This window comes from Malaclemys terrapin, chromosome 1 (genome assembly GCF_027887155.1).
Source record: "Malaclemys terrapin pileata isolate rMalTer1 chromosome 1, rMalTer1.hap1, whole genome shotgun sequence".
Lineage (NCBI taxonomy): Eukaryota > Metazoa > Chordata > Testudines > Emydidae > Malaclemys > Malaclemys terrapin.
This window is the reverse complement of record NC_071505.1, coordinates 217,245,784-217,259,529: the sequence shown is the minus strand read 5'-3', so window position 1 is coordinate 217,259,529 and position 13,746 is coordinate 217,245,784. Positions and strand designations below refer to the sequence as shown.

The window sequence follows — 13,746 nt, the reverse complement described above, 5'->3', positions numbered from 1 at the left end:
ATCAGGATGGACCCTTTGATCTTAATGTCTATGAACTATTAAATAAAATAAATAAGGTAAGTCAGAAACCAGGCTATGGACAGCAACTTCCATACATGCAAATAAATGCTGCTTATAAGATTGTGATGACCTAACTGCTACCACTGGTGAGGTGTCCAATAATGGAACCAAATGCTGAACTATTTTAAATTAGAATTCAAGTTCTGTCATTTGATATTAGAGGAGTTTATTCCAAAACACAGTTATTCAATAGGTTTCCTTTTCAGCTGGAAGCATAACCCAAAAAGCTATTTTGGGGGGGACATTTGCTGTTTGGCCTCAACACCATACTTACCAGGCCAACCAACTCGGCAAATTACATATGCCACAACATTTTAACAAAGTTCAAGTTCCAGTTTGTCTTCTTTCAGTTTCTGGTTTGGGTTTAATATGGAGTCACGTACTTTGAAGGTGCAAAAACTCATGTAATTTCAAACTGCGTCCTCCAAAGCTGAGGTTCCTCAGCTGCTCAGTGTGTGTCCACTGACTAATAGGTCTTTTTTCAGCTCACTCTCCTGATAAGTTCTGATTTTCCTTCTTGTTGGACAGCTTCATCGTCATCTGGAGGAAGCACTTTCTTTTTCAGTTCTTCTTATATATCTGCTCATGGTCTAGAAACAGCTAAGTTAAAAACCTTTGGCAATAGAGTATGGAGAAAACACAGAGAAATTGCAAATAGTTGGTTGACGGATAGCAGCATGAGTGGCAGTGTGATATGATAAATATATGTCATGAAAGGGCTACACACAATGTACCTCTTGTGTATTTGTACATCACCGATTGAACACAGAGATGGCAAACAAGTCATTTACTTGCCTTAGGCTGTACATGGGCAACTGCTTGAAAATATCAGACTCCATAATGTTTAATGACATCTGAATTATTTTGGTCTTTCCAATGCATTGTTGTTAAAGCTAAAATGAAAACAAAAACTTAAATAGAGAATTTGCATTATTTTCTAAAATGATGTTTGGTGATCTTCATGTTGTATGAAAGCCGGATTGACTTCTCCATCCTCAGGTTCAGGGTTGACGGGGTTGGTTTGTACTAATTCACTTGTGCCTGCTTTCCTTCTCCTGTGTGCAAAAAGAATCTGTTAATATATAAGAAGCTGAGCCTCTTCTTTGATCAGGTACTTTTGGATTCTAACGAGAGACTATTGTAAAAAAAATACTGTATTTCATGTGACTCGTTTTGCGAAAACGAATTACACTGGGCCTATTGACTTTCATGGGAACATGAGGAGGTACATCATATGGTAGAAGTACCATTGATACAAATAAGTTGTAAAACAATGAACCAATCTTTGTTGTATTGGTTTCACATCAAAACTATGGTTCAAGTAATTCTTATGAAAAAAAGACATGCAAAGCACATTATAGGTCAGCTCCTCCAGTGCATTAGGGTGGCTTGGAACCCAAATAAACAATTTAGGCTTGCTGAAAACCCATCTTCAGGACCAGCTTCAATAATGTTGAGTTGCCAGGCCTCCCACTGCTGGCATATATTATTTAAAATAGTACTTACTTTCTTCGGTCTCTCTGCCCAGTGATGATCAAGACAATGGCTCCAATCACAACTACGCCCAGGACCAACCCAAACAGTATTAGCCAGACAGGGACAGGTGGTTCATAAGGTGGTGCCAGTGTTGGAAGAATACCCTCAAACTCCAGAGTGTTGTCATCCAGTTTGAAAGCCTCATTGATTCGTCCCCGAGACATTCTGCCATCAAGAGCACAATCAAATAGATGAATAAATTAAACACAAACAAATCAAATTTTTTTGGATTCCTTATAATCCTCTAGGTATTCTAAACTTCCATTGAACTCTTTGCTTAAAGATGCTACTTCAGTACTGGAGTGATAAACTATTTTTCTTTCTGGCATGATACCGCAGGCATACAGCAACAAGACATGCCAGATTTGCTCTGCTACAAAGACAGTAACTGAAAGCCTGAATTTCTGTAGTAACCATAAAAACAACAAAGAGTCTGGTGGCACCTTAAAGACTAACAGATTTATTTGGGCATAAGCTTTCGTGAGTAAAAACCTCACTTCTTCGGATGTAACCATAACTGACATATTCAGATTTGTTACTGTACACAATAGTATCCCAAATCCTAATAGCCAAACCAAAACAAGACAAGAAACCCTTTGACCTCACTGTCTACTTGCATCTTCTCTCTCTCCTTCCCTTTACCTCTAAGTTCCTTGGATGCCCAGCATACAACCACAGCCTTGACTTCCCCTTCTCTGTTTCCCTCTTGGATCCCCTGCAGTCTGCATTTTGCCTTCTTCACTCCACCAAAAATGCTCTCACCAAAGCTCCAGGGGCCTTTTCCTGGCCATGTCTAAGGTACTTTTCTGCATCTTGATCTTCCTTGATCTTTCTGTTGCTTTTGACAAAGTTTGCAAGAAACTATAACTTCTTTGGCCATATTATCTCCTAGTTTTCCAATCTCTCTAACCGCTCATCAGCACCTCCTTTGTTTTTTAATTCTCCCCAGCCAGTCCCTCAGGGATTTGTCCTTTGTCCACTCTTCTTTTCTCTATATATATCATCCACCACCTTATTGTTCACACAGCTTAATTTATTGCCTCTGTGGTAGTATTACAAATCTACTTCTCCATCCTTGATCTCTTCTGTACAGTCTCCCATACCTGGCTTTCTTTCTAACATATCATCCTGAAGGTCCTGCTAAAAAATAGCACCTGAATTTACACTAGTTAGGTTAAAATTACATGGGCCATCTATCTTCAAGTTCAAGGCATAAGCTAGTCACCAGCTGGGATTGGAGAAATGTACCTTCTCCATGGCACAGTACAATACAACTCGATGTATTCTAGGAGTTTCACGCATCCGAAGAAGTGGGCTATAGCCCACGAAAGCTTATGCTCTAATAAATTTGTTAGTCTCTAAGGTGCCACAAGTACCCCTGTTCTATTTACGACTTTTCTGTGTCGCCTTATATTGGCAGGTTTGAAAACAACATCAGATTAGACAGGCTATTTATCTTTTTTGATATGACAATTTCTCTCATCCTAATTTTTCCTTATTTTAGTTTTGGGTCACACTTTCTGATAACACCTCCCTCAGTCATTTGAGTATTTATATGGCTCCAACCATCTTTCATGTTATTTCCTCTAAGAGCAAAATTTCACCTGATGGCTGGTTCCACCTCAGTTTTGGGAACGATGTCAGAGACATTACCAGGCATACTGACAGTAAAATAGAAGGAGATTCTTTGTGTTACAGCCCCTATGTGGATATCTGTGCTCCTGATGGGAAATATAAAAAAAATTGTTTCATGATTAAAGAGATACCCCCAAATAAAAATCACATGAATGAAAATCTTGCATCCACTATACCTACAAACAACACCTAGCAGCACAATTTAAGGGTCCATTGCTTGAAAGGGGTATTTTTGTCAACACTTGAGCTTTCAGTTTTGTGTTACTAAGTAATTCTAGATACAGATGTGTTGCCCCAGGATTGATGCACCCACTGGCATAATCCCTTAAAGCAGCAGTTCTCGACCAGGGGTCCGAGGCCCCCTGGGTGGCCACCAAACAGGGCCGGCATTAGACTCACTGGGGCTCAGGGCAAAAAGCCAAAGTCCAGCCCCTCTACCCGAGCCTGAAGGTGAAGCCTGAGCAGCTTAGCTTCGCGGGACACCCTGTGGTTTGTGGCCCTGGGCAATTGCCCTGTTTGCTATCCCCTAATGTCGGCCCTGGCTTTTATATGCAGAAAAACTACCTGTTGGGGCACAGGTGAGCTGTTGAGTTTTTATGGCATGTTAGGGGGGGGCCTCAGAAAGAAAAAGGTTGAGATCCCCTGCCTTAAAGCACCTGGCCAAGCACAGAACAGAGGGGTTGCCCTCACCAGTTTGGGGCAAAATTCAGCTCAGCTTCTTGCACTTTGAACTAGAGAATAAAAACTAGCCATTTGGTTGCACCTAGGCCCTGCTGAGAATTTAGCTTAGACATAATGGTGGTTGATGTGCTATAAATGTGATCAAAAATATTAGGCAGATAGGTCTCTTTGGATGATTTTCTGAGGCTATCTAAAAATCATTCAAAGAGACTTAGCAAGAATAATGCTTTGTTTCTACAAATATCTATTTCTGTTCATAGCCTATGTTAGTAAAGGACTGTTTATTTTAAAATGCAATTAGATTAGGGTAGCATTTATATATTGTGGGTGACTTTTCAACTCATTCAGATCAATTAACCCATGTTTTGGGGGTCCAAAATCCCTTCGCTATTCAGCATCATGTATATGATACGAGTATTATTGCCTAGAATTTTATATAATTTCATTTTTTATTTTTAATGGAATGTTTCTCCTCTAGGGAAGGTATCTCTATTGTTCTGTTCTTTGGCTATCATAGCCATATTCCCGTGTTAGCATTTGGGCAGCTGTTCTCATGATCAAATCTCACCATTGGTAAGTGGTAAACTACAGTCTCCTACCTCATCCAAAAATAAAAGATCATCTAACTATTGCACAGGTGATGTTTTTCTTTCTATCAAAAGTTCTGAAGATTAAACAGCATGCGGCAAAGCAAGTGGCTCCCCTATTATGACCAGCCAATGCCCTCATGTCCTTTAGTATGAAACCACCAGACCTCCTCCAGCTACTTTACACAGAAATCACAATTAAGTCCACCAGTACATATCCCTGCTGAACCAAAAGCAGTACTGTATGCTCACAGCATGCATAGTCAAACAAAATAACTTACTGGAATGAGACAGTCTGGTTCTTGACCTCTGAAAAATACTTTCTCATGGCATAGGCAATCGAGGACTGGAACAAATATAATTCAGTTTCATCCCATGTGTACTACAATATAAAAAACAGACCTTCAATAGAGATTATAATTATGCTGAAAATTACCGTGCATTAAGCAATTACTTTTAAAATACTGCTTCAGTAGTAGTAATTATAATTAGAGCAAGGCAATTTTTTTTTTTGCCAGAAAATGCAGATTCAGGTTGACCAAAACATTTTGTAACTTTGTGCTGAACCTGCCGAATTGTTTTGGTTGGAAAGCATACACACCCCTGCCAAAAAAAAATTCTTTCATTTTAATATTTCAAAACAACTTTTCATTTCAAAATGTGTTGACTTGAATCAAGCTCCAGTCATGGCTCAGGGCTCCATTGAGCTAGGAGCTGTACAGAAGGTAACAAAGAAGACATTCCCTACCCCATAGAACTCACAGACATTTTACCAGGCAGCAAATGACAGGTGGACAAACATTGCGGGAGAATGAGGTAACAAAACGAACAGAACAATGGAAGTCTTGGCTCACCACTTACTTACTTACAAAGGTAATTTACATACCCAAAGTGACTTACAAATATCTGATTAATCTTCATAACTCCCTTCAAGATAGATAAGTGATTGATTCCCCATTTTACAAATGGGGAAAATGATACATACATAAATGGAGTGTCGTGAAGAAGCTCACTGAGGGTACATCTACACTGCAACAAAAGACCTGTGGCATGGCCGCAGCTGGGCCAGGTCAGCTGACTCGCGCTCACGAGGCTCAAACTGTGGGGCTATAAAACTGCAATGAAGATGTTCAGACTTGGGTTGGAGCCAGGGCCCTGAGACCCTGTGACGGGGAGTGTATCAGAGCCGAGACTCCAGCCCAAGCCTGAATGTTTACACTGCAACTTTTAGCCCCGCAGCCTGAGCCCTGCAAGTGTGAGTCAGCTGACCCAGGCTCTGAGAGTTGGTGCCACGGGATTTTCATCTCCGTATACACATATTGTGAGTGAGTCAATTTCTGAGCCAAGCCTAGAATGCAGGGGTTTCTGGATTCCAGTTCCATATCTAGTCCACAGCTGATGCTGTTCCTCTGAACCTGATCATCGTTTCATGTGTTGTCATCTATCTGAAGTTCTGTCATTTTAGGTTATTTATCATCTAAGGCTATTTTGTGCCCCGACTGAATCCCACAAATAGCACCAGGAATATCTATCCCATTTCAACACAAGGGTTCATAATAGCTGAAAAGATTTTTTTTGCTTAAAATAACGAGAGGCCAAATCCTAGCCCAGGAGTATTTCCACGGGAGTTATTGGGGGTTTTGTCTGGGAAAGGACATTATGATTTAGACACTGGTTTCTATTATATAATTTTATACATAAACAGGTCATTTAGTAGGAGACCCAGTTGTTTTTGTCTTTGTATTTTTCTTGTTAAGAATTCTTTGTAGCAATGTTTCTGCATAAGGTATGTATTGATTTTTGTGCCCCAAACCAGACAAGTGATTCAAAAACAGCAGAGCATATGTGGTATTTCATAGCAAACTACATGATAAATCAGATATTAACCCCAATGGAACACAGAAACGGAGAGTGGTGCATCAAATTAAATAGCTCATCTCTGGCAGGTGCCCCTGCCTGTGCAGGTGGAAAAACCCAGCAATAACTGAGAATGTATCCTACGCAATTGTGCAATGGTGTACGTGGAAGGAAAGTTCATTTTTGACCTCTGTAGCAATCAGTTTATAACTTGAAGCCAGAGCTTTGATTACACTTATATCTTAGCATGCATGCCCATAAATGTTATTATTGATAATATTATCCAGCCCTGATATGAGGTTCATGGGCATGGTATAAAACTCTAGATACCCCTTATATAATAGCAATTTAAAAAATACAGCTACATTTTTTAACTCTCTGATTTCCTGCTGCAGTGAATTTCATAAAAAGAGGACACATTGGGCTGGTATATGTCAGCCTAGCTCCATGGAAGTGAATGGTGGATTCAGCTAGAACAGAAGGAAATGCTGTTTCTAAACTCAGACACAGTCAGTAGACCAGTTCCTCTGCAAGTATAGTGTAGCACAGCTCCATTGACTTGAATCTACATTACTTCCAGGGAAAGGCTCAGTGCTCAGCAGTCAGAGGGACAATGTTCTGATCCAAAGTCCGTTGAAGCCAATGAAGTCTTTGCATTGACTTCAGTGAGTTACAGATCAGGCCTTACGGGACAATAAAGGTGGCTTCAAGCCACTATTGCCCACAAACACCTTCTTCTGAGGTGTGCTGAGCATGCAAAGATAGTACCCCAGGATCTGGCCCTTAGCATTAATGAAAAATACAGCTGTATGGGTTATCGCTGAACTGGCAAATTGTACATTCATTATTTAGCTGATACTACACACATCAGTGCCTTTACTTAAGCATTCATAGGAGTTAGCATTGTTTTCTCCTGTAGCTACCACCACAATCCATCATGCCATTCTGTTTGCTTTTTTCTTATTTTCCTTTCATCCTTTGCCCCTTTACACTCTACAATATCTATTTTCCACCCCCTAAAAGAACCCCGTGTATTAACAGAGTTTGATTCCACAACCACTGCTTTTCATATTTGGCAGTAGAGCTGGTTGGAAAATTTTTGTTGAAATAGTTTTCCATTGCAAAATGCTGTTTCAACTAAACTGATTTATTTGCATGATATTGTATAAATTTCAGCATTTCATTTAGAAATTTAAAAAAAATTGAAAATGGAAAAAATGTCCTGTTTTGACATTTTCAGAACAAAAAGGTTTAATTTGTAATTCAAAATGACTTTTTGTTTTGAAATTTACTTTATTTATATAAAAATTAAAAAAAGGGGAGGGGGGGCAGAATCAAAACCACCACATTTCAGATTGATCCAAACAAAACATTTTGATTGACTGAAAATAAATTATTTTTCAAATTTTATTTTGCAAAATAAATCAAAATTTTGGTTTTCAGGATGAATGTTTAGGAAATCTTAAAAATTTTCACAGTATGGAAAAATCTGTTTCCTGATCAGTTCTATTTAGCAGTTCCTTTAGCTTTTCAATTATCTATCTTGTTTTTATAAACTCTATTTTATGATGTTTTCATTCAGAAAAGTATTCAACCAAAGATCTCATGTGCTATTTAAGAGAAAATGTAAGTTTGGCCTCTAACTTTAGAAGAAATTTCCATTTTAAAATACACTTAGTTGTCTACAAGCTGCTGACCTAGCAGTTTGTGTTTTTCAGCTTTTTATGGTGTGATCACACAGAAGATGCTGACAGAGTGGTTCTGGTTAACATTTAAAAAGGAGTCGATTTTTAAAAAAGAAGAGCCAGATCCTCATATTAAATGGTTTATGAAATATTTTGTCTACAGTTGGCAGACATTAATTGAGTTCAAAAGGACTGGTCCTGGCAGTCTTTTAAATGTATTTTTTTCTCTCTCAGACACTCTAGTAAAGTAAAGTCACAGCCAGAGCAAAGCTACAAGTGTCTCTACCTGATCAATGTCACCTGAGACGTCAGTACATTCTAAACAGATGCTTAGTGCAATAGATTTAAGTTATATGTGCTGTTCCAAACACGCTGCTTCTTTAACATAAGCTGTAGTAAACAGACAATGACGTTCTCAATTTACTTTTTTCACAAAATCCACTGTGCCTCAATTAACTTTGTAGCATTTCCATAACTGGAAGGCAATGCCTCAATCTTTCCTGGACTTTTACCAGCACCAGTGTGTCAGGTGTAATACAATATAGCTGCTGTCATATTTAGAAAGGATTCAGAAGTCAGGCTTGTCAGGAGAGAAGAAGCAGAGCTTTTACACTGTACAACAGCTGGCTAAGGCTGTTCAGCCTTCTAGAACTATTGAGCCAGACCCTCGGCTAGGGTAAGTCAGTGTAGCTCCGCTGACTTCAACAGAGCTACACTAAATTACGCTGGCTGCGGGATTGGACCATGTAGTACACAAGGGAGATGGCTAGAGGCTTAACCCAGGCATTAGCATGGGACCTGAAGCTGTGCTCAGTGACATAAAGCAGGGATGTCACTGACTTTGATGGGCACAGGATTAGGCCCATAGTCACTCCCAGGCTCACATTACACTGTCTCCATTGCACAATCAGTCCCTGACTTGATACAGGATGCCTTCTCTGACAGCTGTGACCATGAGATGGTCTAATACAGGCAGTTTGCTGTGTACTTAGCCCCACTTCTAAGCACCTGTAAGATACAACAGGGGGAGGGATAGCTCAGTAGTTTGCGCATTGGCCTGCTAAACCCACAGTTGTGAGCTCAATCCTTGAGGGGGCCACTTAGGGATCTGGGGCAAAAATCTGTCAGGGACAGTACTTGGTCCTGCTGTGAAGGCAGGGGGACTGGACTCAATGACCTTTTCAAGGTCCCTTCCAGCTCTATAAGATACATATATCTCCATATTAGACTAATGTTCTTGACTGCTGCAAATCAGCCCTTATAAGGCCAGATTCACTTGCACACTCTCTAGCTATTTTGTGATGCAAAAAAGTGGTAAACCCAGCATAGGGTGACCATACAGCAAGTATGAAAAATTGGGACAGAGGGTGGGGGGTAATAGGCACATATATAAGAAAAATCCCCAAATATCGGGACTGTCGCTATAAAATCAGGACATCTGGTCACCCTAACCCAGCATAGCCAACCAGTTAAACTGGAATTTGGGCTGCTTTGCAATGTCTGGGCAGTACAAAGCAGCTGAATGTGTCCCATTATGAGCTGCGGCAAGTCCTATGTAGGAATCTTCCCAACATGCCTACACACTAGTTAACACGTGTTACCAAGATCCCTTGCTGAACTACAAGGTTTCAGAATCATTTACTTGTGTAGAAGGAGTGTCAGGGCAGAAATGTATTTAGTGGACAATGTTTTTGTGCTTGTTTTGCAGCTTGGGACCATATCTTACAGTCATTCAAATTAAGTACTGTAAATGAAATTGTTTTACAGCCACTCAGTTGCACAATCCAAGAGCATGATGACAAAAACCAGGCATAAAATGGTGTTAAGTTAACCATTAACTATAATGGCTAATAAATGTGTTGTAATATGGAGCCTTTTAGTAGTGTTTCTGTCACCACTGAATGACATCTAACTCAACTCAGGGGGACAAGAAGCAAAAAAAAGTTTACTAGGGCTTGCATGTAAGAGAGTGACAGAACTGAAAGCGTGTGGGTTTGTGTGAGAAATAAGAACACATTTGTGTAACCTTCCTAACCAATAGGTTCCTGAATTTCAAATTTGAGTGTTTGGCTACCTAAGCAATAAGCACCTGCCTGATGACCCAATTTTACTTGGAAAAATGCTCATGTTTGACGGCAATGACAACCTTTCACAGGAAGGAAGGGTCTGTGCACTATTCCACTGAGAGTAACACAAAGAAGGAAAATAGAATAAGGAGCAAATCCGCAGCCAAATGCCCAACCTTGGCAGATTGGCTGAGTTAGCAATGAGCCAATCCTCCAGTACGATGTTGAGGGAAGTACCATTTTTTGTCTACTAGCTACTGCACTCCAAAAACATAACAGTAAGGACATTTGGGCATCTGAGCTGGAGCATAGACAGGGAGGAGGGTGTGAGGAGGTTTGCAAGGTTTATCAGGGCCTGGAAAAATGACATCAAATATGCAATCAAATTGCTAGAAAGAGCAATCATATTGTTTGTAACAGAGAGCATCCAATATCTCCTGTATAGAATTCAGCTAGATATTTCCATGTTGATCTATGATTTGTTAAACAAAACATGACATAGTAACAGAATGAATACACTGATCTGGATTTACTCACTGCATTGTTCCCAAGTGCTGATTTCAGACTGATCCTCACTTTGATTGCATTGCTAGAATCTGATTTAAAAAGAAAAGAAGCATTGCATCAGAACTGGAAAGTCTTTTCCATAAAGCTACTGCATAGCAAGTGGGACGATGAGGTGATTTTGTTTTACTGATAGTTTTTACCCTCCTCGGGCTAATAAGGGTATCAGATACAACACTGTTCTCAGCCACTAGGATATGCTGCATTCTCCCATCCTGACTGTGGCTACAGGTGTGTGTCTCACGTGTGCTTCAGCATTTGATGTAGTGATGCTGGGCTGAATAAAGCATTTTACTCCTCCTCCCACTTTTGGGGCACCCTTTTGGATATGGCCAGCAATGGAGAGCCAGGGAGAGATGACATTTAACATTCCAAACTGGCTTGCCCACCCGGAGCCTGATCGCTGTTCCAGCTCTGATGACCGAAAGTCTAGATGAGTTCGGCAGATGTGAAGCATGCTCAGTAGTCTCAAGCAATGGTTATAACTGAAGAGCTGAAACTGATCAGTATCTACAAACCCAAACCACTATTCTCCCTTCATTCTGTTTATCCGTCCTGAGTTTTTAGCACTGCCAGTGTAAAAAAGCTTTTTGAAGTGCCCTTTATCAATAATTCATTATCAGGGTCAAGTGTTCAGTTTCTAGGAATCAGGTGAAGCTGTGACAGGTGGTTGATGGCCACCATGGTCTCTGAGTATGCTGACTCTCCAGCTTTGGGAGTGATGAAGTCAATGCACTTTTGCATGAACAACTCTTACTGCTGGGTCCCAGGGCCATAGAATTTGCCTGTTGCCTCTCCCAACTGCCAGATTCAACAACTGCGGAAAGAGAAAGGGGGCATGGGTTAAGGAGAAGTTGTATTATCAAGCATTCTGAATTGCATATAAAACCATTACATACATGGAGTCCAGAATGTGTTCCAACCAACAGATCTGCCACTATTGTTCTTTATCAGCCACTGATGTAAGGGTTCAAAGTAGTGGAGCAAGGGTGTTGCATTCATCTTTTTTTCTCCTGTTATACTTTCTAGTGCCTGGGTCCAGGGCTGTGATCTCCCTAAGACAAGCATGTCCCTGGTATGGAAGGATCAAAAATTATTGCTAGGTTCCATCTGTGCACAGATTATATGTATGCACTCATATTAATGCAAATAAATTCCCTTCTCATTGATAGGAGACTAAACCCCTATGGGTCAGATCCTCAGCTGGTATAAATCTGCATAACTCCAGTGGAATTAGGTGAGGAAACAGACTTTAATGTAGAGCCAAGTTTATCCCTGGTGCAACCCCATTGGCTTCAATAACTTAAGTGGCTTTACAGCCAGGATGAATTTGGCCCAGTCATATTCAGTCTCCTTTTATATAACAAATTGTGTGCTTTGTTACCGCAGTTTGTGACCAGCTGCCGTGGAATTAGTAATGTCACATGTGTAAAGAGGACCTGTATGGTTAGCAGCCTTGCAAAGTGCCTCCTGAAACTGGAACTGATAAATGGTCCTTGTGTAATATCTAAAAGAAAAGAAAAAAAGAACAAAAGCCATACTTTGTGTTACCCATCTCACACTGGAGCAGCAAATAGCCTTGCCCTTTGGAATGGGCTGCAATTTAAATTACCGCTCCTGCTAGTGACACTGGGCACTTTGGAGAGAAAGACAAAACACTAATGACAGGCTGGGCCTAACATCCTGATAATGTTCAAATGCCAAAATCAAACACAGCATAAGAGCCGAGATGTGCTCTCCGTTACAATGGGCCCTAGCTGGAGTAAGTGGGGTTACAGAGACTCTGATTCTCCACTCCAGCTGAGATCGACTGGATGGAGGAGCCCCAGGGAGCCAGCTGCAGCTCAGGGACATCCCCAATGTATGTCACTGGCACTAGCTATTGATCCTTCAGGGGCCTGTTCCACTGGTTCTTTAGGAACCTGACTCCAGTGAAGGACTTCCAAGGTACTCCCTCCTTCCCCTTATGGTGAGGGTCGGAGAGGCAGCTGGCACCAGAAACAACAGAGCCATCTCCACCAACATTACACTGCTGTGCAGAAAGCTCCTCTGCACAGCAAGGAATTGCTACTGGGCATCTCCACTCACATTGCATCGTGTGAGAATCCGGCCCTACAAATGTAACTAGTCTGCAGGTCTGATCCAAAGCCCATTGAAGTAAGTGGAAAGATTCCCATTGACTTCAGGAAGCCTTAGGCCAGGGCCTAACCAAAAGAAGAATTTGGCCGTAACACTCTAAATGAAGTATTTAGCACATAGTTCACATATCTAGGAGTTAAATGATGGTGATAAGGATACCTTATGAAAGAGTAATCATTGGCCACATGGAACAGAGCAGCAGGGTCACAGTACGTTTCATCATGAGGCAGTGGTTCAACCACACCCACTATTGCTCGCCTGTGGATAGGGGAAGAAAAAATTAGAGGCATTTCCATTACTAGTTCTTGAGAAAAAAATATACTGACCTTTCCACATAACAGCTGCTGTTTGTAGCAGTCATCACTGTTGGCATCTCCCTTACCTTCCAAATACAGACATAACAAAGCTAAATAAACTAGGCTCCTAAACTGCTATTGATCTGTGCATGGAACTACTGTGCATGGGATTATTGGACCTAAACATTTAACCCTGACTGGAAATTCAAATGTAAGAAGTGAGTGAAAATGTCACAATAATCTATAACTTTTTTCCAGTTTGAAAATTAACCATGGTAAACAGGTTTTTTTATGATAAATGTTCTGAATAAATGCAAGAAGACCAGGCAGAGCAACTAGACTAGTCCAAACAAAAAGAGGCGACAGATATCACTCAAGGACTATTGAAATGATGCTTTGTAAAAACAGAAGAGGTGTAGTCTGAAATTAATGAGCTAAAATTGGTGTGGCGGATATTTGGCCTAATTGGCGGACAAAATACAAGGGGCTGAACTATGCTGCTCACTTTTCTCTTTGGGGGGTTTCTTAAAAAAAGACTTTGAAAAAAAATTCATCTCCTTTTCCACCTTGTATCCCAGTTGGTCTCGTCTGCTCTCATCTTCTCTGACCCCATGATAGAAGGAGCTGACCAGACTTCCTT

At 40.7% G+C, this 13,746-nt stretch overlaps 1 protein-coding gene across 2 annotated transcripts in view; it reads right to left on the bottom strand.

Moving 5' to 3' along the window:
* Positions 1 to 230: 230 nt before the first annotated feature.
* ACE2 (angiotensin converting enzyme 2) overlaps positions 231 to 13,746 on the bottom strand; it is a 36,129-nt gene continuing 22,613 nt past the window's right edge. The window contains exons 11-19 of one of the 2 annotated variants that reach the window (XM_054016501.1): positions 12,970 to 13,068; positions 12,056 to 12,178; positions 11,571 to 11,743; positions 11,429 to 11,488; positions 10,645 to 10,703; positions 4,781 to 4,881; positions 3,201 to 3,317; positions 1,567 to 1,761; positions 231 to 1,115 (exon numbers count right to left, since the gene is read on the bottom strand). In XM_054016501.1, the coding sequence (XP_053872476.1) occupies positions 998 to 1,115; positions 1,567 to 1,761; positions 3,201 to 3,317; positions 4,781 to 4,881; positions 10,645 to 10,703; positions 11,429 to 11,488; positions 11,571 to 11,743; positions 12,056 to 12,178; positions 12,970 to 13,068 (1,045 nt within the window). In that variant the 3' untranslated portion in view covers positions 231 to 997. The remainder of the gene's footprint in view (positions 1,116 to 1,566; positions 1,762 to 3,200; positions 3,318 to 4,780; positions 4,882 to 10,644; positions 10,704 to 11,428; positions 11,489 to 11,570; positions 11,744 to 12,055; positions 12,179 to 12,969; positions 13,069 to 13,746) is intronic. The other variant, XM_054016502.1, reaches the window with a different exon arrangement.